The 26,349-nt window shown below is 36.2% G+C and overlaps 1 protein-coding gene and 1 long non-coding RNA gene across 3 annotated transcripts in view; one reads left to right on the top strand and one right to left on the bottom strand.

Annotated features, from left to right (window-relative positions):
- LOC124096137 (uncharacterized) overlaps window positions 1-170 on the bottom strand; it is a 3,143-nt gene extending 2,973 nt beyond the window's left edge. Inside the window, exon 1 of the long non-coding RNA XR_006852788.1 lies at window positions 92-170. This is a non-coding gene — a long non-coding RNA (uncharacterized LOC124096137). The remainder of the gene's footprint in view (window positions 1-91) is intronic.
- Window positions 1-26,349, top strand: part of Vnn1 (vanin 1) — a 27,446-nt gene extending 1,097 nt beyond the window's left edge. Inside the window, exons 2-8 of one of the 2 annotated variants that reach the window (XM_046449688.2) lie at window positions 566-696; window positions 5,308-5,500; window positions 6,139-6,430; window positions 6,944-7,302; window positions 22,610-22,780; window positions 23,939-24,078; window positions 26,032-26,349. In XM_046449688.2, coding sequence (XP_046305644.1) covers window positions 566-696; window positions 5,308-5,500; window positions 6,139-6,430; window positions 6,944-7,302; window positions 22,610-22,780; window positions 23,939-24,078; window positions 26,032-26,044 — 1,299 coding nt within the window. In that variant the 3' untranslated portion in view covers window positions 26,045-26,349. Of the gene's footprint in view, window positions 1-565; window positions 697-5,307; window positions 5,501-6,138; window positions 6,431-6,943; window positions 7,303-22,609; window positions 22,781-23,938; window positions 24,960-26,031 lie in introns of those variants that run through there. The other variant, XM_046449681.2, reaches the window with a different exon arrangement.

The raw sequence follows: 26,349 nt of genomic DNA, 5'->3' as shown, positions 1-26,349 counted from the left end.
TAGTCCAATTATGTCTTTTAAGATCACAGCGACCTTCAAGGTGACCCTCCAATCCAAAAGTGCTCATGTTAGCTCAGGCAGTATTTCTAACCTTAGCACAATTCAGGTAACTGTTGTGTGACTCTCTTCCTTCATTGGAGCAGGAATCCGGTTTTCAGGGTGCCATGCAGAGGAAAGCTAGAGCAGAAGATAAAGTAAACAAAGAATTTGAGTTATAAATCAATCCTGGCACAGTAGTCACAATAATTGTCCAAAGTTCGGGGAGGAATTGATTTCAGGAGAGGTAGTTATATAATTCATGACTGCAGAGAATGGTCTGGAAAAATTATTAACATCTTTGAGAGAATGAAAAAACTATCTAGAACAGCAATGGCAGGATTAGAAGATTAAAGAATTTGGAAAAAGAAAACAAATTAGATCAATGTAGAAAACAAACAAATAAGATTGAAAGGGGAAGAAAAGACCCAAATGGATGTTAGCCATTCAGTTTCTCTTGCATCTCTACCCCTTGCAATTTTTCCCTATTTGAGAAATGTTTTAATTAACTATATATTTTTTTAAACAGGGAGCACATATAATTGTGACTCCAGAAGATGGTATTTATGGTTACAATTTCAGCAGGGAATCTATTTACCCATACTTGGAGGATATCCCAGACCCTCAAGTGAACTGGATCCCCTGTAATAATCCTAACAGGTAAAGAAAGAGAATGTGAAAAAGTCAATCATGAACATCAACTTCTTTTGCCTGGGAAAACTTTGCATAGATGTGTTGTGAACTCTACGCTTCAAAATACTTTGTTTTTCATTATTATGGATGTATTGATCAGAAATGTGAATTGTGAAATCACAGAAATTAGTGTTAGAAAATGGCTTAGAAATCATCACATTTCAGCCAGATGTCGTGGCACACAATGTAATGTCAGTGACTTGGGAGGCTGAGGAAGGAGGTATTTAGGGAGTGAAACAAGACCCAAATCTTAGTCTCTAAATTCTTGCCTGTGAAAAGAAAAATATTTTCCTGTGCACATTTGTAATTTGAAACTGTATGAGCAGATCACAAAAGAGAGGTATGTGTCCATTTGGAATGAATGATTTTCCTATTTCATTGGTCAAATAGTTGATGAGGCTAATGTGTTAAAACCCTTAAAGCTTAGGCTGATTTTTAAAATTGATTTTTAATAAATAAATAAATAATAAATAACAGTGGAATGCATTACAATTCTTATTACACATATACAGTGTTAGGGTCTATAAACAATTCAAGATGGCGCCTGGCATTTTGCCAGAGGGAGTGGTTTGTGAAGTAACGTCAGGGAGACATTAAGTGTGGAGATTTCTTATTGGTTAACTGCTATATCTAGTTTATGTTAATTAAGATAAGCTGTGTGTAACGTATATGTACCCCTCCTGTCCTACAATAAACGGCTCCCACTCCTGCTGTATCAGTGTACACAAGTTGCTCGTCACCCCCCGGTTATTTTGCTGCAGCCGGACTGCAGCAATACAGCACAATTTTTCATATCTCTGGTTGTATATAAAGTATGTTGACAACCCAATTTTTGTCTTCATACATGTACTTTGAATAATGATGTCCATCACATTCCACCACCCTTGCTAATCCCTTGCCCCCTTCCTTTCCCTCCCATCCCTCTGCCCTATCTAGAATTCATCTATTCCTCCCATGCTCCCCGTCCCTAGCCCACTATGAGTCAGCCTTCTTATATCAGAGAAAACATTCAGCATTTGTTTTTATGGGATTGGCTAACTTCACTTAACATTATCTTCTCCAACGCCCTCCATTTACCTGCAAATGCCATGATTTTATTCTCTTTTATTGCTGAGTAAAATTCCATTGTGTATGTATGCCACATTTTAGTTATACATGAAAATAGAATATATTTTGACAAATTATACATACATGGAGTACAACTCCCCATTTTTCTGGTTGTATAGGCTGATTTTAACCTAGGAGGTGATCTAGCAGAATTGTGCATATTGCTTAAATCTGGAATAGACTAAAGAAACATTAAAATAGCACTTTTAATATTAATGTAGAAAGCCAATATTTTACATACCTGGGAGAATCATGTTAGTGAAAACACTTCTTTCTGAATGCACCATGGCTAACATTGTTTTAGGAATTCCTGTTTTGAATCAGCTCTCAAAACCACACAAACCAAATACTATAGCTACTGATAGAGTCACCTTGATTTTGACAAAGTTCAGTACTACTTATCTTAATCAATCACTTTATTCTCATTCCATTGTATCATAATTATTTCTTATATAACCATCTCCCATGCCAGACCTTCAGTGTCTTAAAGACCAGAATTCTATTATTACTTTCATTATGAATTGAATTGATTTTGCTTCTGAATGGCATTTCCCTTCTCTATGAGTTTGACTACTCTAGGAATTTTACATAATGGAATCATATAGTATTTGTCTTTTTGTGATTGGCTGATTTTACTTAATGTTCTCAATCATCCTTGTTGAATTTCTTTTTTTTTTTAAAGGCTGAATGATGTCTGCATGCATGTGTGTGTGTGTGTGCACGCCATATTTTGCTTATTTATTCATCCATAGACCCTTTCTTGTTTTGCTCTATGAACATGGGTATATGAACATCTCTTTGATATCTTTCTATTTTAACACTTTTGGGTTTATATTCCAAAATGAAATTGGAATAGTTTTTTATTATTATTTTTTTAAGAAACTAATAAACTGCTTTCTATAATGGCAGGTACTTTACCACCAGTATGCAGGGTTCCAATTTTTCCACATTCTCACAAACTCTTGCTATTATTATTAATTATTATTTACTGGAAGTAGCCATCCTGATGGGGTGTAAAGTTGGTATGTCATTGTGGTTTCGATTTGCATTTCATTAATGATTAGTCATGCTTGGCATCTTTTCATGTGTTTATTGGTCATTTGTGCATTTTCTTTGGAGAAATATCTATTCAACCCTTTTGCTCACTTTTGAATCATTGTTGTTACTGTTGACTTTTAGGAGAGCTATATGTATTCTGGATATTAATATTAGTACATATTTTTCTTTGTACCTTGTAACTTTTTTTGACTTAAAGTCTATTTTGTCTGATAATAAGAATGGTGCTCCTTGATTTTTGATGGGATTATGTCATGATTAAATAAAATGTTATACGTGAAAAATGCTTTTAGTGGGCCAGATTTACTGAACATTGTATCTTAGTCTAGACTACATAAATGTGCTCAAAACATTTGCATTAACCTATGGTTGGGCAAAATCATCTAATATAAAGACTATTTTGTAATATAGTGTTGAATATCCCGTGTAATTTACTAAATACTGTACTGACAATAAAAAACAGAATGTGTGAGTATGCATTTGCACCATTGTAAATTGAGAAATTGTACAACTACACATTATCGATAGTGGATCATCTGTATAGTCATCCTCATAACCATTTGCATAAAATATCTTTTTCCATCCTTTCACTTTCAACCTATTTATTTCTTTGGAGTTAAAGGAACTTTGGGGACAGCGTGGAGTTGAATTATATTTTTTTGAAGTTTCATTCTGTCAATCTGATATTTTATTGGAGAGTTTAATGCATTTACATATAATGTGATTAAAGACAAGGAGGGACTTATCTCTGTCAATTTGGTGTTTTCTGTGTCATTTTGTTTTCAATATCCCTTATAGCTTTTTGTTTCTCATTTCCTGCATTACTGTTTTATTTTGTATTCAGTTGATTTTTATGATACATTTAAATTCCCTTCTCATTTTCTTTTGTGTCTATCTGTACCTGTTTTCTTTGTAGTTGCCATAGGGATTATATTTAGCATCATAAGGTTATAATACTCTAATTTGAATTTATTTAACTTCAAGAACATAAAAATTGCTCTTATACATATCTTTTTCTATTTCAGTTATTAACTTCACATATTTCTGTCATCATACATTGTGTGCCCCAAAACATACTCATAATTTTTAATTATTAATTTTTAATTTTAACACATTTCTACCACTGAGCTACATTCTCTGGCCTTGATGTTGTAATCCACTGCCTCAGTCTCCTGAGCAGCTGGGATTATAGGTGTGCACCACCATGCCATCAAGACAACTGTTTTAAAGTCTTTTACTAGTAGGTCTGACTCTGATCTTTTTCAGGGGTAGTTTCTCTTGGTTTATTGTGTTTGTTTTTGGTATTTTTATTTTCTTCTTCTTCATTATTGCAGACCTTTGTTGAGGATCAGCTTGAAGTATAAACATAAGATCTTCTCAGTCTCTTCTATACCTGTGCCTTTTCCTGAGTTTGGGTGGCAACTTTCTAAATTCCCATATATGTTGGTCTGATTCTGTTTGTCTTAGTTCTTAACTGTATGGCTCCTAAAAAAGGGAAAAATGAAAGGATATTTGAGAAGGCCCTTTGAATACCTTGGCAGTCACTTTGGTCCTAGAGGAAGCAGTTGCATCCATGAGTTGAATGCATGTATATGTGCGCAACAATGCTGCTTGCCTCTGTGTCTGTAACTCCATACTCTGAAGCAACCAGGACTGATCAGAAAACATATCCCTGATCCTAGAGGACTGAGTTTTAATGCTCACCCTGATCCTGCAAGCTGCCTGCAAACTTCTCCAGGAACACACTTGCAGCATCCTATCACAGGGCTTGGAGTGGGATGGGAAACCACTGCTGAGCTTAGGGGGGAAATTGACTAAAATTAAGCACCATTTACCTTCCAAACTTCCACTGGAAGTTGCAGTCTTTGAATGTAGTTCAGAGTTTCAAACTACTGTATTAGATGGTTTCTACCAGTGTAGTTGTTATCTAGTTGGGTAGTTAGATCCCTGGTGCTTTCTGCTTTCTACTCCACCATCTTTCCAGGATCCTCCTTGTTACAAGTTTTGGTTCACTCATTCAAAATATTTTGTAATGCTTCTTTGCTGCTGTCAGGCATGGGTTAAATATTCAGGGTATGCAGGTCTTTGCCTCAATTATCTATAGGATACTACAGACATTGAAAGATGAACACATAAATGGACATGTGATTATAGGTTATAATCCATGCTGTGAAAAAAAATACATGGCTTAGAGTTTTACACTGGAGTAGTTTTCTACAGCCAAATTTTCTCTAAACCCTTTTCTTGTCTAAATATGTCTCTTCTACCTATTGATATTAAGAACATTTTTGTATATATCAAATGATAGGTTCAGACAACTGTCATTATGAATTTTTTAAAAAGCAAAATTAAGTTGAAAATATCATAAAAAACTAAACTTGATTAATTTTTTTTCTTTCAATGAACGTATACCAGATTTGGCTACAACCCAGTACAAGAAAGACTCAGCTGCCTGGCCAAGAATAACTCTATCTATGTGGTGGCAAATATAGGGGACAAGAAGTCATGCAATGCCAGTGAGCCCCAATGTCCTCCTGATGGTCGTTACCAATACAATACTAACGTGGTGTTTGATTCTCAGGGAAAACTGGTGGCACGCTACCATAAGGTAAATTTAATTTGCAAATAATTGAGTTATTGAATGCTTAATGAATTACAGTGAACAAGACAAAACCCCTCTTACTATTGATAATAAGTGTACATGGAAAGTAATGATTAGGTTTGGTAAGTTCTTATAATTTGCTGTACATTTGGGAGCACATGAGTTTGTTGTAGGTGTATGTAAGAGTCAGCAGGAGTTACCTACATTGAAATATAAGGTTAATTTTTAGGCTTTGTTCTTTTAAAGATCTGCCCTCTTGATGAGTCAAAGAATGAAAAACTCCTTATCAGATAAACTCGGTCTTGACAATGGACAAAATAAAGCTCTTGGCTCACAGGCAATAGTTAAGTGTTCTTGGCAAACAGAGATGATCTATTTTACTTCTTTACCTTGTGAAATTCAAGATGGTCTTTGCAGATGAGAATACACATACAAATAGCTGTAATGGGAAGATGGAGCCAAAGGCTCTATTTCACTGGAGTGGCCTCAAGTTCTCCAAAGCACTGCTCTTCCCATGAAGGCAGCCATGATAGGTGAAACTGGCAATGTTAAATTGATGTGAGCTTGCATTTTTTCAGGTACACTGATATCCAGGCCCACATCTTAAAAGAATTTCATTTCCCTTCATCTTCTGTTTTTCACAGCAAAACCTTTTCATGGGTGAAGACCAATTCAATGCACCCAAAGAGCCTGAGATGGTGACATTTAACACAACCTTTGGAAAGTTTGGCATTTTCACTTGCTTTGATATTCTCTTCCATGATCCTGCTGTTGCCCTGGTGAAAGATCTCCACGTGGACACCATACTCTTCCCAACAGCTTGGATGAATGTCCTGCCACATTTGTCAGCGGTTGAGTTCCACTCAGCTTGGGCTATGGGCATGGGAGTCAATTTCCTTGCATCTAATTTACATAACCCCTCAAATAGAATGACAGGTAACATGTGCTCTTTAAGATATATAGGCGTTGGATTCTACCAATAAGTATGCAAATTATAATACACCAAAAAACATATCGAAAAGATTTTTAAACTTGATATAATCAGAAAAACGAAAATTGTTTTTTTGAACACTAACATGACTAACATTTACTCCTTAATACAATTGTTTTCCAATTCTTAGATTTTGAACATTTAGCTGGTGACACACTTCAGGATCAATCTCAATCTAAACTGTTTTACAGATTTATTTTATTTTATTTATTTGATCTTATTTCCTGAATGCATGCATACTTTTTATTTTTTTTTCAAAATTCATCACTTCTACATCCTTCTTGATTTCTCATTTTCACATTTTATTGGATCCTCTCATCTCTGCCCCCTCATCAGTGTATTTTATTGAAATTAATTAAATACATAGGTTGGCTTGAACTGATGAGTTTAAAATGAGCATTATGAAACCTTTCTCCACTTTCCTAATTTAAATGGCATCTCCAACTGATTACTTTCAGGAAGTGGTATTTATGCACCTGATTTTCCTAGAGCATTTCATTATGATATGAAGACACCAGAGGGAAAACTTATCATCTCAACACTGGATTCCCACCCATCCCATTCCATAGTGAATTGGTCTTCTTACGCCAGCAGTATACATGCATTCCCAACAGGAAACCAAGAATTCAAGGGCACTGTCTTTTTTGATGAATTCACCTTTGTGGAGCTCACAGAAATCGCAGGAAATTACACAGTTTGTCAGAAAGAGCTCTGCTGTCATTTAAGCTACGAGATGTCTGAAAAGAGATCAGATGAAGTTTATGCCTTAGGAGCATTTGATGGACTGCACGTTGTTGAAGGGCGCTATTACCTACAGGTAATTTTTGGTGTCAGAAATTGCAAGGTCAAATACAAACACTCAGGTAAATTTAAGTGTAAGATAAACAGTGAATGATTTCTTAGTATTGTTTAAGTATGTTTCATTTTTTTGAACAGATATTTTCTAAAAATAATTCTTTATTGGAAATTCAAATTTGGTTGGGCAGTCTCACTTTATTTTTTAAATCTTGCAATTTTAGTTGTCAGTACAATTTTAAATAGATTGGATCAAAGTAGAACATTATTTGTAGTGCCAACATTAAAAATTATTCAGATTGCAGATAAAAATGGATAATTAAATACTTATGATATATCCTACCTGAACAAATTTAGACATTTTCCCTATATGTTCACTTATCCTATCCTGTTTATAACAAAGTTGACTTTTAAGTATGTACTGGAAACAGACGAAGCTGTTGTCTGAGATTTTTCAGTAGAATGGTTTATTCCTTCAAAAATCAGATATTTCACAATCCTCAACATTTAAAAAAGAGGGGCTATTATAATTTGGTAAGATGGAATCCCAAAGAACAAGTGACCTCTATGTTCCTCTCATTCTGCTCTTTTCTTTCTTGGTCTGGCCCCCATCCTATCTCACTCAAATTATTGCAATAGTCTTCTAACACAGCTTTCTGTAGACAGTCTCAGATCCATTCACTCCATTTTCAGTGCTACAATCACAAAAATTATAAAATGCCATTTCTGATTTTATTACTCTCCTGCTTAAAATTCCTCACTGACTACAAATTGACAACTAAGTTCCCAAGCAGAACAGACTCTCAGTCTTGATGTTCGGTCCTTTCTGTTTCTCTATCCTCTTCTTTCACTTGTACCCACATGTGCCTTAAGCTTCTGTAATATGAAGACATTTTTCCCATCTCCAATTTGAAAAGTGTGTGGGGCCTTTGTGCATTTGCAGTTTATTTCCTTTGTCTGTGGTGACCCACATCTAATAATTTCTCATAGAACATTCCTGTTGTTATCTCCACTAAGTAATTTTACCTGACACTTCTGTAGTACCACAGCCATGCCCCAGCTGGGTTGGGTACCTCTTTCATGTCCTCCCAGAACACCCTATGCTTAACTTATCAAAGTCACATCATGTCATATTATTCACATACTTGTTTGAGACTGAGCCCCTGAATGCTGGAACTACGCCTATTGCAAACATTTTATTTACTCTGCCATTGGTGCTATACCAGTGATTATTCATTTTCATAAACATTTATTGAGTTCCTACCATATACTGGGTACCTATTCATTGCTAATTATAGGAAGATGAATAATATTGACCTGCCCTTGAGGAATTTAGTCTCTTGGTAGAGGAGAAACACATGTGTCTTTTGCAGTTTTTTATTTAAAAAAATATTATTTTAAAACAAGCATTCTTTTGTTCATTTTGTGCCCCAAACACTGGAACACTTCTCTACTTCTCTGTATAGTCTCCTTTGCAATGTCATTCTCTCTTGCACAGCTTATCCTCCAGTTTCTCAAAAACAGTGTTTCTAAATCTAATATTTCTTAAGCATCAGACCCATACAGTCAATAAATATTTAGAAAACTGAACTCAGTGGTTAATTTAATGTGGAACAGGAATGTACTTCATACATTCAATAGCCTCTCTGGTGGTTACAGTTGAGTGGCCCATAACTTCATGACCAGCAGATCCCTAACTGCATATTATGGAGTACATTATAGTAATACAATACAAGTACACAATATGCATTAATCATATTGGGTAATAAGCATTTCCACCTCTTCAATCATTTATCATTTTTATATATTGGAAATTTCATAGTCTTCTTTCCTAGTTATTTTGAAATATATTATAGGTTGTTCTGCCCAATGGTTACCCTACTTTGCTAAAGAAAAACCAGGAGTGATCCCTTTAATTAGTGTTGTAAGTACCTCTCATTGAATTTCAGGATATACATTTGGATAGATAACTGCAGTGCAGGTTTACAGGTGAGAGAACATAGAAGGCACACCTTGCTGGTAGAAGTGCTAAGGAGCTGAACTTAGTCTAATTAGGGATCCAGGGAAGTTTCTAGAGATGATGCTAGTATCCAGGTGAAGAAGAGTGGGAGGGAATTCTCAGTGGAGTGAAGTGCATGAATAAGGAATTGGATGTGTGAAAAAGCAGGGTGTGTAGAGAGAGCAAGGTATTTGCTGTTACCAAGGAATAATAGGAGAAGCAAGAATAGGTAGGGGAAATCCTTGAAGGAATATCACATCCTGAAAGATTGAACCTGACACATTTAATAGCAATTCATCTCTTCTTTTGTTTCCTTTACTTTCTGTGGTGTTGGAGAACAAACCTGAACCTCAGCACTGGGTAGGGCAAGTGCTCTATCATTGAGCTACATATCCAGCCCCTCCATGGCACACTTTTATTCTGTAGGTGTTGGTCAGCTCTTGGGAAGGTGTTCAGCAAAGAAATAAAATGGTCAGATCTACTTGGAGTAGATTTTTTTTGGCATACTCTGCACAATGAAACTAAGATAAAAAAAAGATGAGATAGATTATTAAAATAGTTTTTTTTAAAAATTCCTGAACCAAGGTTATGTTAGTAGGAATAAGGAAAAAGTATACAGTCAATAAATATTTACAAAACTGAACTCAATGGTTAATTTAATGTGAAACAGGAAAGTGGAATGATGGGTCTAGAAAACTACTGGTTTCTGGAAATAGTGGCTGGGTGGTTGTGATGCTTCTGACAGATCAGGATGCAAGAGGAGCAGATTGGATGGAAATGGGAAGATGCTGAGTTCAGTTAGGGATCTGCTGGTCTTGAAGTTATTATGGGCCACTCAACTGTAACCACCAGCGAGGCTATTGAATGTATGGGTCTGATGCTTAGGAAATATTAGATTTAGAAACACTGTTTTTGAGAAACAGGAGAAGCCCTGCAAGAGAGAATGACTTTACAAAGGAGACTATACAGAGAAGTACTCAAAAATACTAAACAAATGGAGCTTTCTGAAGCTCCAGTGTTTGGGGCACAGAATGAACAAAAAAATAGGAACTTGCAGATAAGATTGAGCAATGAAAGAGAATTAAAAAAAACAAAAAACAAAAACAAAAAAAAAAAACCTCTAATGGATACCAAGGATGTAGAAACTCTTCAAAGCGGGAAACTGTGAGGCATATTTGTGTTCTATTTTTACAGATGGGCATTAATAGGTACAGTCTTGGTGGAATTTTCTCTGTTCATAATGAGAGTAAAGGACAGATTATAGTGGTTGAGAAGTTAAAGGGTAGTAAGGATATAGAGAAGGAGGGTGAATAATTTTACTTCAGAAAGAAACCTTGTCTGAGAAACTAGTCAGGGGCTGAACAGAGACTTATGGTCAGGGAAAAAAATTTTTTTTTTCTTCTAGTAGATGAGAAAGCCTTGATTATCTGTATAGGTCTAAGGCAGAGAACAGCAAAAGAAGAAAATGATGAAAATACAGGAGGAACCAATACTCCTAATCAGTTCTTTAAGGTTCTAGAGGAAAGGGAAAAAATAGTATTGTGAATATAAGTATAAAATGTACAACAATTGAAAATGAGATGAACAAACTATATTATAGAATAATATTTATTGCCATGTATTATATAGTATCTTAACATATTAAGTTAGATATGAAGCATATATATGGTACTGTATAGTCATATAAAATTTTTAAGTTAAAAAATAGTGGGGTTTTTTTTTTGTGTGATGTATTTTTAAAGTAAAAAGCCAGCACCATGCAAGACAGCAGTCTCTCAACTCTCCGTCTTCCCTTTCAGTCTTGTTCTATCTTTCTGCCTCTCTCAGTCTCAGGTTCATTCAAGGAGAGAATCAGGAAGTGCCCTCTTTTTTCAAATTTTTAAAATTTTACTTTGCCATATATCACAGCAGAATGCATTACAATTCATATTACACATATAGAATATGATTTTTCATCTCTCTGGTTGTATACAAAGTATATTCACGCCATTCATATCTTCATACATGTACTTAGGGTAATGATTTCATCTCAGTCCACTGTCTTTTCTACTCTCATGTCCCCTCCCTTCTTGTCCCTGCCCTTTGCCCAATCTAGAGTTCATCTAATCTTCCCATGATCCTCCTCCCAACTTCACTATGAATGCCATGATTTTATTCTCTTTTATTGCTGAGTAATATTCCAGTGTGTATATATACCCCATTTTCATTATCTATTCATCTACTGAAGGGCATATAGGTTGGTTCCACAGTTTAGCTTCTGTGCATTGTGCTGCTATAAACATTGATGTGGCTGTGTTCCTGTAGTATGGTGTTTTTAAGTCCTTTGGGTATAGACTGAGGAGTGGAATAGCTGGGTCAAATGGTGGTTCCATTTTTAACTTTCCAAGGAATCTCCGTACTGCTTTCCATGTTGGCTGCACCAATTTGCAGTCCGACCAGCAATGTATGAGTGTGCCTTTTTCCACACATTCTCGCCAACACTTATTGTTGTTTGTATTCTTAATAGCTGCCATTCTGACTGGAGTAAGATGAAATCAGAGTAGTTTTGATTTGTATTTCTCTAATTGCTGGAGATGTTGAACATTTTTTCACATATTTGTTGATTATATATCATCTTCTGAGAAGTGTCTCTTTAGTTCCTTGGCCCATTTATTAATTGGGTTATTTGGGTTTTTTTTTTTTTTTGTGAGTGTGTGTGTGTGTATGTGTGTTTAGCTTTTTGAGTTCTTTATTTACCCTAGAAATAAGTGCTCTATCTGATGTGTGAGTGGTAAAAATTTGTTCCCAAGATGTAGGCTCTCTATTCACCTTACAGATTGTTTCTTTTGCTGAGAAGAAACTTTTTAGTTTGAGTCCATCCCATTTATTGATTTTTAAATTTATAATTCTTGCACTATAGGAGTCTTATTAAGGAAGTAGGGCCCTAATCTGACATGATGGAGATTTGGGCGTACTTTTTCTTCTATTAGGCCCAGGGTCTCTGGTTTAATTCCTAGGTCCTTGATCCACTTTGATTTGAGTTTTGTGCATGGTGAGAGATAGGGGTTTAATTTCATTTTGTTGCATATTGATTTCCAGCACCATTTGTTGAAGAGGCTATCTTTTCTCCAATGTATGTTTTTGGAGCCTTTTCCTAATATAACTGTAATTATGTGGGTTAGTCTCTGTGTATTCTTTTCTGTACCATTGGTCTACCCATATATTTTGCTGCCAATACCATGATGTTTTTGCTACTATTTCTCTGTAGTATTGTTTAAGGTCTGGTATAGCGATGCCACTTGCTTCACTCTCCTTGCTTAGGATTGCTTTGGCTATTCTGGGTCTCTTATTTTTCCAGATGAATTTCATGACTGCCTTTTCTATTTCTATGAGGAATGTCATTGGGATTTTGATTGAATTTGCATTGAATCTTTATAATGCTTTTGATAGAATGGTAATTTTGACAATATTAATGCTGCCTATCCAAGAACAAGGGAGATCTTTCCATCTTCTAAGGTCTTCTTTCATTTCTTTCTTTAGTGTTCTGTAGTTTTTATTGTAGAGGTCTCTCACCTCTTTTGTTAGGTTGATTCCCAAGTATTTTATTTTATTGAGGTTATTGCAAATGGGATAGTTTTCCCCATTTGCCTTTCAGAGGATTTGTCACTGATAAACAGAAAATGCCTTTGATTTACCGGTGTTGATTTTATATACTGCTACTTTTCTCAATTCATTTTCTAGTTCTGAAAGCTTTGTGGTGGAATGTTTTGGGTCTTCTAGGTATAGCATCATATTGTCAACAAATAGTGGTAATTTGAGTTCTTCTTTTCCTATCTGAATCCGTTTAATTTCTTTTTTCTGTCTAATTGCTCTGGCCAGTGTTTCAAAAACTATGTTAAATAGAAGTGGTGAAAGAAGGCATCCCTGTCTTGTTCCAGTTTTTAGAGGGAATACTTCAAATTTTTCTCCATTTAGAATGATGTTGGCCTGGAGCTTAGCATAGATAGCTTTTATGATGTTCAGATATTCTCCTGTAATCCCTAGATTTTTAGTGTTTTGAACATGAAAAGGTGCTGTATTTTATCAAATGCTTTTTCTGCATCTATTGAGATGATCATATGGATCTTATCTTTTAGTCAATTGATGTGATGAATTACATTTATTGATTTCCATATGTTGAACTGACATTGTATCCCTGGGATGAATTTCACTTGATCATGGTGCACTATCTTTTTGATATGTTTTTGTATTTGATTTGCCAGAATTTTTTGAGAATTGTTGCATCTGTGTTCATTAGAGATATTGGTCTGAGTTTTCTTTCTTTGATGTGTCTTTGCCTGGTTTTGGAATCAGGGTGATATTGGCCTCATAGAATGAGTTTGGAAGTGCTCCCTCTTTTTCTATTTCCTAAAATAAATTAAAGAGTATTCATATTAGTTCAGCTTTAAATGTCTTGTAGAAATTGGCTGTGTATCCATCATGCCCTGGGCTTTTCTTGGTTGTTAGGCTTCTGATGACATCTTCTATTTCATTGCTTGAAATTGATCTTTTTGAATTATGTATATCATCCTGATTTAATTTGGGCAAGTCATATGACTCTAGAAATTTGTCAATGCCTTCAATATTTTCTATTTTATTGGAGTACAAGTTTTCAAAATAATTTCTAATTATCTTCTGTATTTATGTAATGTCTGTTGGGATATTTCCTTTTTCATCATGTATGTTAGTAATTTCAGTTTTCTCTCTCCTTTTCTTCATTAGCATGGGTAAGTTTTGTCAATTCTATTTATCTTTTTGAAGAACCAACTTTTTGTTTTTTCAACTTATTTTGGTTTTATTGATTTTATCTCTGATTTTAATTATTTCCTGTCTTCTGCTTTTGGTGTTGATTTGTTTTTTCCTTTTCTAGGGCTTTGAGATTTAGTGTTAAGTCATTTATCTGTTGGCTTTTTTTCCTTTTAAGGAATGAACTCCATGCAATGAACTTTACTCTTAGTGCTGCCTTCATAGTGTCCCAGAGATTTCAACATGTTGTATCAGTGTTCTCATTTGCCTCTAAGAATTTTTTAACCTTGTCCTTGATGTCTTTTGCAACCCATTGTTCATTCAGTACCATATTATGTAGTTTCCAGGTGTTGGAGTAGCTTTTATGTTTTATTTTGTCATTGATTTCTAATTTCATTCCATTATGATCTGATAAAATGCAGAGTACTATCTCTACTTTTTTGTATTTGCTAAGAATTGTTTTCTGGCATAATATATGGTCTATTTTAGAGAAGGATCCATGGGCTGTTGAGAAGAAAGTATATTCGCTTGTTGAAGGATGAAATATTCTATATATGTCAGTTAAGTCTAAGTTATTGGTTTTATTATTGAGTTCTATAGTTTCTTTTTTCAACTTATGTTTGAAAGATCTATCCAGTTGTGAAAGAGGTGTGTTAAAGTCACCCAAAATTATTGTGTTGTGGTCAATTTGACTCTTGAATTGAGAAGAATTTGCTCCCTTATTTGGGGCATATATATTTATAATTGTCATGTTTTGTTGGTGTCTGGTTCTGTTGAGCAGTATGAAATGTCCTTCTTTATCCCTTTTGGTTAACTTTAACTTGAAGTCTACTTTATTTGATATGAGGATGGAAATCCCTGCTTGCTTTTGCAGTCCATGTGAGTGGTATGATTTTTTCCCAACCTTTCACCTTCAGTCTGTGGATGTATTTTCCTATGAGATGAGTCCCCTGAAGGTAGCATATTGTGGGTCTTCTTTAAAATCCAATCTGCTAGTCTATGTCTTTTGATTGGTGAGTTTAGGCCATTAACATTCAGGGTTATTATTGAGACATGATTTGTATTCCCAGCCATTTTTGTTATTTAACTTGACTTGGTTGCTCATTTGATTACTTTTTCCTTTTGTGTAGTACCTCCCTCTGTTGATTGTCATTGTTGTTTTTTATTTCCTCTTCATGGAATATTTTGCTAAGGATATTCTGTAGTGCAGGTTTTCTAGATGTAAATTCTTTTAACTTTTGTTTTTCATTGAAGGTTTTTATTTCTTATCAAATCTAAAGTGTAATTTTGCTGGATATAAGATTCTTGGTTGGCATCCATTTTCTTTCAGGGCTTAATATATGTTTTCCCAGGATTTTGTACCTTTCAGGGTCTGGTTTGAAAAACCTGTACATTATCTAATTGTTCTCCAACTATATGTAATCTGGTTCCTTTCTCTCGTGGCTTTTAATATTCTCTCCTTATTCTGTATGTTAGGTATTTTCATTATAATGCATCTTGGTGTGGATCTGTTGTGATTTTGTACATTTGGTGTTCTGTAAGCCTCTTGAATTTGGTTTTCCAATTCATTCTTCATGTTTGGAAAATTTTCTGATATTATTTTATTGAATAAATTGTTCATTTTTTGGTTTGGAACTCTATGCTTTCTTCTATCCCAATAATTCTTAAATTTGGTCTTTTATGCTATCCCATATTTCTTGAATGTTCTGCTCATGATTTCTTACTATTTTCACTGTGTGGTCTACATTCTTTTCAAGATTATACATTTTGTCTTCATTGTCTGAGGTCCTGTCTTCCAAGTGGTCTAATCTGTTGGTAATGCTTTTAATTTGAACTTTTAATTTGGTTTATTTTCTTTCATTTTAAGGATTTCGGTTTGTTTATTTTTAGAACCTCTATCTCCCCATTGAAGTAATATTTTGCTTCCTGTATTTATTTATGTAGCTCTTTGTCAAGATCATCTTTTGCTGCCTGTATTTGCTCTCTTATGTCATCCTTTAATTCACAGAACTTTTTAATTATGTACATCCTGAACTCCTTCTTTGTAATTTCTTGTGTTATTCTGGCCATGGATTCTAATAATGTGGTATTTTGATTTATTTGGTGCACTTTCTTACCTTGTCTTTTCATATTTCTTTTATGTCTTCCCTTCTAGTACTGTGAATCTGAGCCATTACCATTTTTACCCTACAGGCTTATAGTGTCTCAGTGGGGCTCCAATACTTATCCTTTGAGGTGAAGGACAGTGTTAACAAATTCCAATATAATCAATATACAGCCTTAGAAACAATTAGTTGCTATAAATATGTTTACAGTTGGGTCACAATGTACAGAAATGGTGAATTCAATTATTATCTACAATATAATCAGTAGGTTTGTAAAAGTGTTTACAGTTTCTGATGGTAGACAAAGAATGGGGAGCAATATGTAGGATGATATGCTGAGGAGGTAGGAGGTGAGGTTATAGAGTTATTGTATCTTAGGAAGTGTGGAAGAGAAATGTAAAGAAGAAGGTTAGTAATTATCATGGATAGCTAGGAAGCACTAATAACAACATTTTTTAAAGTGAAAAAAAAAGAAGAAGGTTAGTAGAAGAGAATAGAGAGGAAGTAATTTTGGGTAGACAAGAAAGAAGGAAGACAGTATAGTACATAAAACAAACACAGATATATATTCAGAAAAAAAAGTTAAAATAGTAAAAATTGGTGGGGGAAAAAACAAGAATATACAACACAACTGTAATATACTATTCAGAAGTCCCAGACCTCAAAATCCTAATTCATGCAAAGTACTTGGTTTCACATGTGTTGGGGGTATGAATGTGGGATAACAGGAAAGGAGAAGAAAAAAAAGAAAAAAAATCTCAAAGAAACAAGGCTTGATTTGGTTGAAGATCAGTATCTTTCCTGCTTCCCCTTTCATCCAGTAGGTGGGGTCATCTGTTGTTAGCTGGTATCTCTGCCCTCAGGGTGGTGAAGGTAACCAAGGTGTCACTGTGCCAGGTTAGCAGCTGCTGGGGAGCGGGGGCGGGGGGGGGGGATGCCAAATGTCTTCTTTGATATAAGGAGAGTAACTAAGAACAGAGTAGGGACGAAGAGCATGAGAAGAAGATTAACATTAAACAGGGATGAGAGGTGGGAGGGAAAGGGAGAGAGAAGGGAAATTGCATGGAAATGGAAGGAGACCCTCAGGGTTATACAAAAGTACATACAAGAGGAAGTGAGGGGAAAGGGGAAAATAATACAAGGGGGAGAAATGAATGACAGTAGAGGGGGTAGAGAGAGAAGAGGGGAGGGGAGGGGAGAGGAGGGGGGATAGTAGAGGATAGGAAAGGCAGCAGAACACAACAGACACTAGTATGGCAATATGTAAATCAATGGATGTGTAACTGATGTGATTCTGCAACCTGTATATGGGGTAAAAATGGGAGTTCATAACCCACTTGAATCAAAGCGTGAAATATGATATATCAAGAAATATGTAATGTTTTGAACAACCAACAATAACAAAAAAAAAAAAGAAAGAAAAGAAACTGGGTACCTGCCAAGGCAGAGTTACAAACTGGGAGTTGCTCCCACTAAAGACGGTGATGATGGTGCTCCAAGATGGAGGCATCTGCTTTCAGTGATGGGGTGTCAGGTGGGATGGGGGTATCCCAGTGATAGCGTTGGACATGGACGATGTGTTCAGAGAGAGCTCCGTGGCATGCAGTGTGTGGTTTCAGCTGTGTGAAGAGCCTATGTGAAGTTCTTTGGTGCAGGCAGGCCAAGGCACCGCTTGTAGGGGACTATCTCTGTTGCTGCAGAGTCCCAAGATGGAGGCCACTGGGGGAGCCCCACATTGGTAGATGAGGGTCCACACAGGAGTGGCGGCCAGAGTTCTTGCACGTGGGTAGCTGCTGGGTATCCTGCGTAGAAGTGGCATCTGGGATTTTTGTTCAGGTGTGTGGCCAAAAGTTCTGCATGGGTGCTGATGCCTATGGTCCTGCTTGGGCACTTGGTAGTCCAGCATGGGCAAGTAGTTGGGAGACCTACTCTGACGTTGAGGCCTGGAGCCCTGCATGGGAATGGTGACTGTGATTCCTGAGAGGGAGCAGGAATATCACTCATAGAGAAATAGTATTCTCACTGGTTGAGTCCCAGGTCACAGAGCGGCACAGAATGCTGCCTCCCTCTGGTCTATAATCTTGGATCATCAAGAAATCCCTTCTTAATGTTGGGTAATGGGTTGGCTCTGTCAAGTAAAACTGAGCTCTCTGTTGTTATTGCTGGGTAGCTACCTCTGCTGGTACCACACATTTTGGAATTTGGAAATTTCTAATTTCACAAAGACTATTTCTTGTGAACATATAGCCAACGGAGTCTGGGACAATACCCAGCATCAAGCATATAAGTTTAGCTGTTGGAAAACATGGTAATATTCACCTTAAATAGCCTCAATAACTAGATTATAGAGTTTAATTAATTCCACTTTGGTTTTAATGCCAAATGGTTTATTAAAAATTCTTATTTTCAAAAAATTTTGGATATTGGTGTTGAAGATAAGGAACTTTGGTATTGTGTGATATTGATAATCTTTCATAGTCTGCGATGCTATATTATGCTAGGAAAAAATCTCTGGTATTACTAAAAACTACTTCCTAACTAAGGGAAAGAAGAAAAAGACAAAGAGGTAAGCATGAAATAAACCCCCATATTGCCTCACAAATTTTCTATGTATTCTTTGGTAAATACACACAATTTCGTAAGACTTAAGGATGTGGGCAGAAAAGGAAGTGGTGGCATTCTAAAGAAGAATTCTAAAGTGGTAAAAGGTTGGATAAACGACTTGAAGAAGTCTTTGAAGGAAGAAAAGATTTGGAGCAGTTGCTAGAAAAGAGTGGGAGAGGGAGCAGCCTACATATTTTAAAGAATTATTTAGCAATTCAATGAAAAAGGAATAGGCAAATGAAAGAAATTAATTACCTTTACCAAGGGAGTTTTTCCTCTTTAAATTATTATCTGTACCCTCCCTCTATAACCTCCCTCCACTGTGACAGTCCTCCAACAGTGTAAGGAATTAGGGACCAAGAACTCTGCTAAAAAACAAAACTAAAATGCATAAGTTTGATTAGCAAATTGAGAATATAGATTTTGGTATCAGAATCCTGGGTGAGTGAGGTGTGGTGGTACACGTGTAATCCCAGTGGCTTGGGAGCCTGAGGCAGGAGGAAGTTCAAAGTCAGCCTCAGTAGTTTAGCAAGGCCCTAAGCAACTTAGTGAGACCTTGTCTTAAAAAGAAAAATAAAGAGGACTGGGAATATGGTTCAGTGGTTCAGGACCCCTGGGTTTAATCCTCAGTACTTAAAAATAAAAAAAGGAGGAGAAAAAGAAGGAGAAGGAAGAATGGAAAAGAAAAAATGAAGTAAAATCCTGGGTGATCTCTGACTCACTACATTGTAGCCACCTGGCTTCGAGCCAACTCTTCAACTTCCTTAAGTCTCTAGCTATTCACCTATAATATGTGGACTCACTGTCTTCAACCAAATTCTTATGCAATGCCTGCTATATTTAGGCACTTGCTAGAGGATGGGGATGTTAAGAAGAGTAAGAGGGCTGTAATCCCCTTAAGCCTAAGGGGAGCCAGTCATTGCACAGAAAATAAAGAAAATTACTAATTAGTTTTAGTTGTGACAAATGCTGCAAAGGAAAAGTACCTGCAAACTTAGAGTACACTACTGCGGAACCTCTCCTAGTCCTGCAGAAAGGATGACAAAACAGCATATTCTCTGGATCTTTCTTGGGTCTCTCAGCACCTTCTGCCTTTAGTCCTCATATGGTGTTTTTTTTCTGAGACAATTCTTTATAGGGTTTTGAGGAAGTTTGATTTAATAAATTCATGTTATGCATTAAGATCAGCATGTAAAAAGTCCTTAATAAATGTTTATTTTATTAGTAGTATTACCAATAAAAATAACCGCAACCTATCCTTTCCATCACCAGAGCAACACCACCAGGTTTCAATACCAACCACATTGCAAGTAGCTGCCTATTCAATTTCTTTCCTCCCTTAGTCCTTTTCATATGCCGGATGTCCTGTCCCTTTTTATTTCCTGGATTGGTTCTAGCCCTCCCTACCTCACTAATTTTAATCAAAGTAATTCATGGGCATAATTAAAAAGACAAATAGCACTGGAGGTTTATGAAACTCTAGTTCACTTTTGAGTCTGCCTCCTCCCCCTTTCAGGGGGCAAATACTTGTCAATATTTTAGCTGTTGTTTTTTCTGGAATTTACTCTTCTCTATATTTCTATACACCACTGCTATGTTTTATTCATAAATTTTAGTCCTAATTAAATGAAGGAATAAATTCTGTTATCCCTTCATTTCTTCCCATATCTAAGTCTTTCTATGTCTTACTTCCAAAATGATTATTTTTTGTTGTTGTTGTTTTGGTACTGGTGATTGAACCTGGGGCATTTAACCACTCAGTCACATCCCCAGCCCTTTTTGTAAAATTTTGAGACAGTGTCTTACTAAGTTGCTTAGGGCCTTGCTAAGTTGTTGAGGTTGGTCATGAACTTGTGATCCTCCTGCCTCAGCCTCCCAAGTTGCTGGGATTATAGGCGTCTGCCACTGCACCTGGCCACGTGGATTCATTCTCTTTTCTTTTTTCATTTATCTTCAAGAAAGTACTGCATGCACATAGTTAAGAAGATGAAGAGCACTAAAAAAATGTGATAAAACAATTGTGTCATCCATAATCCACCTAGCTCCCTTTTTCAGAGAGAAGTTGACTCATTTTTTTTATTACAATCCAATTCATGTTTCCTAATAGTACTTATGTTCTTTAAAATTCACCATTTTTAGCTATTATCTTTTATATTCTGCTCTGGTAGATGAACACTTAGCTTTGCTACATCATTCTACCTGCATCCCATTTGCCATCCTTCCACTATACTTTTATTTGCATTACTATGACTATGCAAATATTCAGAGGGAAGCGTTGGCTGCATATTATTTTCCTCTTTGTTTCTCCTGAAATTAATAATTGCATTGGAGCCATCTCAAGGAAATGACTTTGCAAGGTGTTTGTGGGGAATGGCTGAGGGAGATGTTTCAAATATTCACTGTGATTCATTCATATAATCCCTTTTAACCACATCTTTCATACCTCCCTGTAAAAACCATCTGCTTTATCTCTCTGAAAATAAATTCCCAAACTTTTACCAGAGTAGGGGAGGGAATGTGGCCTATCTTAGTATCTAAGGCATTCTTCACAACTTGCTACTAATTTTCCTTAATTTGGCCCCCACAACTTTATGCACACTTGAGGTACCTAGTACCTAGGTTCCAGTGATACAATCTATTGGGCATTCTGAAGTGAAGATGGTTGATTCTTGCCTTTCGCCACTGGCCAGTTTAGGATGTGGCTTTCAGAGGTCTGTTGAGTCAGTTAGTAACCACTTTTTGCATCAAATGCAGATTCTAAAGCTATACTATGGTCAGTCCTCCTGTTTTCTATACTTCCTTCCTTTTGTTTCTTTTTAAAAAATTAATGTTGGTTTTATAGGATTTCAAAGGATTTTCTTGTTTTTAAAAAATTAGTGTTTTTTTTAATAGGATTTTAAGGGAACAAAATAGAAGTGTGTTTTCATTCTCCCATACTTGAAAATTATTTGTCTCTCATCTTAACATGAAAGACACTTAACACTTGCTTTGAAGTGCTTGCCTTCTATCTGCCAAAATGCAAATTAGGGAGACCAGTTAGAGACTAATGCTTCAGTCAGGCAAGAAATGATATTGGTTTGGAAGATGCTGCAGATAGAGTTAAGTGACTGTGAATCCCCCTAGAGGGAATGTTCCCTCTGCATGGTGAAATTAGTTATATAGTTAGATTTTTACATTGAAATGACCATGTCATATAGTGGGAGAAGAACTTAACTGACTTTTTCAGTCTGTGTTCGGAAATAAAAGACATGACATTTCTGGATTATGGAGGTTGTCTCTAGATCAACTTTGCAGCTCATTACAACCCTATTTTTTTTTTCATCATGTGAAATAAGCAATAAGAAGCTTCACTAGTGTTGAGATTAAATATTTTTAAAATATGGAACATTCTTGATAATTGAAAACATTGCTAACTTGAAGAATAAAGATATAGTTGTTCATGGTCAAAGATTTGATTTTCGTATTATGTGGTTATCTGTTCAACAGCAAATTTCAGGAAGCACTGGAACCTAAAGTCCTTATCTTATTGATGGGTACATTAGCTATTCATTATTCAGAAATAAACATGACAACTCTATGAGGAAACACATTATTTTTGCCAACTAAGGGGGCACAGTTATTTTTGAAGTACAGAGTATTTCAAATGACTTTCTTATGACTTTTTATTTTTAGTGCAGCTAGCATTAAACTAACCAATTCATTTAAAATTTTTTCTGCTTCTATATTAAAATGTGACTAACATGTAAGCATTGTGTGGTGTATAACATGATGTTTCAGCATTGTGCAATGATTAGAGAAAGCTAATTACATGTGCATCACGACTTTCTATAACCTCTTGATTTGCATTACTTCTCTAGATTTGTACTCTGCTGAAATGTGAAACCACTGACTTGCACACCTGTGGTGGTTCAGTTGACACAGCTTCCACTAGGTTTGAATCGTTCTCCCTCAGTGGCACTTTCGGAACCCAGTATGTCTTCCCTGAGGTATTGCTGAGTGACGTTCAGCTTGCACCTAAAGAATTTCAGGTAACAATCTTTGCTTGATATTGCCAATTAATTTCATGTAAGAGGAAGTACTTTTTGACCTCAAAACCCCCAAGTGCCTCCAAAAACCATAAAAGTCTCCATTTGAAAAAGGTATGGTTATTTGGGGGATCACAAAGGATACTGAGCGGGCTGAATTTCTTACCTGGAAGTTCTTAATGTAATAATGTGTGTCCTTGAAAATAAAGAAAGAAATCTCATTTGAGGAGTTCTAGGGAAAAAAAACTGGACTATTTAAGCTCTGTTGATTAGGAAGAATATTCAACAAGAAGAGTGCAGGACCAGTCCTACCACAGGTCCCTTTGGATCTCTGGGGACTGATGGCCTAGGGAAGTTTAAGGGAATCTTTCCAGTTGTATGGGTCAAGATCTGGTGTGACAATAGGCAGAAAGGAAAGAAAAAAAGCTGAAGAAGAGAGAATTCATCAGTGGCTGATGTTGGCAAGGAAGCAAAAATTTTAAAATTTATAAAAAATTGCTTGCTTTGCCAGTGTTCTTCTCAGCCACATTATTCCATTGATGCTTCCTATAGGTTCCCGTCTCACTCCCCTTTCTAGGCAGAAACAACTTCTAGGGTGAGGGAGGACCATACAGAGGCTAGGAGACTGTGATAAGTGGCAGGGGATGATTGATGTTCATTTCAAACTTCCCATGGGTCAATCACTACTGACCATTTGCAACAATCTTTATTTTGTTGGAGAGGACTAGATCTGTCTCTTACATACTACCAAATCCATTGTTTTATGTTTATTAACTCACAAATACTTCCTCAGGTAAGTTAATTTTAACAAATTGAAATAGACATTTCAATAATAAATGAACGAGTGCCAGTTTCATAGCTTCCATTTATTTATGTTTAACAAACAACATTTCAAATATTTCTAAGGTTTCTTCTTATTTATTTATTTATTTATTTATTTATTTATTTTTGTGGTGCTTGAGATTGAACCCAGGGCCTCACACATGCTGCACACGTACTCTACCAGGGAGCTACACCCCAGGCCTTCAAATATTTCTAATGAAACAAAATTCAGCCAGTATTTAAAAAAAAATTTCTTCATTCAGTTGTACTGTATTTTAGAAGTGTTGTGGAATTATATGACTTAAAGGTTGACCTTGTGTGCTATTCTGTTTTCATTAGGTGTCAAGTGATGGACGTTTGTTTAGCCTGAAGCCAACATCTGGACCTCTGTTAACGGTCACTCTCTTTGGGAGGGTGTACGAGAAGGATTTGGCATCAAATGGGTCACCTGACCTCTCAACATATTCAGTAAAAATAATGTTAGTAGTTATAATACCTATTGTGTTCTCATTATGTTGGTAGAATTTTCTCTTTTATTTGGGATAATTTTAAAAATAGCTTTTGCTAACAGTGGTCTCTGGTATAAGTAAATGACTAATATTTCTCTTTATTTAGACAAACACACACAGCAGATTATGTAAGATTAATATAATATCTATTAATATCTACCTATAAAATTTGTCTGTATTTAAATTTTGGTCTTTCTAGGAACTGGATTGTTTGTGCCAAATGAATATCATGAATGTTTTATGCAAAAGAAATAAAAATTATGGTTAAAAAACACAACAAGGGCTGGGGTTATAGCTCGGTGATAGAGCACTTGCCTAGCATGTGTGCGGCACTGGGTTCGATTCTCAGTACCACATATAAATAAAGGTCCATTGGCAACTAAAAAAAATATTTTAAAAAAACCAAACCCACAATAAAACCATTACAAAATTATCTTGCCACTTTTATTATAACATATCTCTTACTCAGTTCTGCTTAAGATTTTCAATGGTTTTATTTGTTTGCTGTGTTTATTATTTACATAAACATCAAATTTCAGTTTTCTTATGGGCTAAATATGTCACCAAAAATTCATAAATTGAAGTCATTAACACCTCATATCTGAGAATGTGATTGTGTTTGTAAATATGGTCTTAAAAGAGGTAAAATGAGATCATTAAGGTGGACCCCAATCCAATATGACTCATTTTCATATTAGAAGAGTCAATAAGGACACAGACATGCACAGGTGAAGACTGTGAACACCTGAAAGCCAAGGAGAGCGTTAGGAGAAACCACACCTACTAACACATTGATCTTCAACTTCTAAGCCACAGAATCATAAGAAAATAAATTTCTGTTGCTTAAATCACCCAGTCTGTGGTTGTTTGTTGTGGCAGTCCTACCACAATAATACGTCCCATCCTCCCTCTCTGCCTGTCCCCCACCATATGGTGCAAAATGGTGGGACGTAGGGGCAGAAAAGAAAGGCAGATAGGGCTTTGCATTACTTTGCTTGGGACACTGATCAAGGGACCTGCCACCTCTCCAAACAGAGGGGGATGTGAGCTTTATTGATTTGATTTGCCTTAGTGGGCTAAAGCCTGGGCATTTTTCCATTAGTCAGAGGCATGGTTCCAAGAGATGTTTCTTCTTTTGTGAGACTCAGATCACTGGGTGTGACAGGATTCAGATGTGAGCAGTGGAAACATGAAGGTAGCGGGATATTTCTATAAACTGGCCACTGCGCCTACCCCGACATGCTTTCTTTTAAAAAAACAATTTACCTGCAGCCCTGTCTGGCTTACATCAATAGAATGTTATATTCCTTTAATAACAACCTGTTATCTGCTGAAGAAATGCAGGCCAGAAATGGCAATAAGAACAACAGAAATTATCTTTGGGAGATGTTTGTGATCCTTACAAAGACCAGGTTCCAGAATGCCAGGAGACAAGGATAATTCCTCTAATCATAAAATCTGTCAGAACAGGTTTCAATTAGAACTGGTCAGCATGGGACAAAATGACCTAGAGTTCCATCAGACATTTACTGTGTACAGCAGAGACTTGGAAGTCTAATGCAATCCTGTTGTCAGTCAAAAGTCAAGAGATGGACCTGGGCAGGATTCTCTGGAAACTTCCCTGGGACCCCCAATAAAACTAGAGGGCAGAAGGGGCATGCTTTCATTATGGTTTAGATATTAGGTGCTCCCCTAAAGTTCATATGTGAGACAATGCAGAAAGTTTAGATGTGAAATGATTGGGTTATGAGAGTCTTAACTTAATCAGTGTGTTAATCCCTTGGTAGGAATTAACTGGGTGGTTACTGTAGGCAGTTAGGGAGTGGATGAAGGAGGGGGGGCGGCCCATTAGGGCATGCCTTTGTGGTTTATATTTTTTTTTCATGGTGAGGGGAGCTCACTCTCTCTCTTTCTTCTTCCTAGTGTGACATTCTGAAACAATTTTCTCTGCCGCACTGTTCTGCCATGATGTTCTACTTCACCTCAGGCCCAGAGCAATGGAGTTGGCCTTCTATGAACCGAGACCTCTTCTGTGTGCCCCCAAATAAGCCTTTTTTTTCCTCTCTTCTAAAACTATTCTTTTAGTCACAGTGGGGAAAAAAAAAACACACACAAACAAACAAACCAAAAAGCTGACTAAAACATCATACTTCTCGTTTCTGAGAGGACCGACAATGTCCCTTGAGTGTGTCCCCATTTTCCCATTTCCTATCCCTTCTAATAAACTTTGCTCCTCTTTTA

The sequence above is a fragment of the Marmota monax genome, unplaced genomic scaffold (assembly GCF_021218885.2).
Source record: "Marmota monax isolate L192 unplaced genomic scaffold, Marmota_monax_Labrador192_F-V1.1 WCK01_AAM20220418_F8-fsc00030, whole genome shotgun sequence".
NCBI lineage: Eukaryota > Metazoa > Chordata > Mammalia > Rodentia > Sciuridae > Marmota > Marmota monax.
The sequence above is the reverse complement of the archived record's forward strand: the minus strand, read 5'-3'. Positions and strand labels throughout refer to the sequence as shown.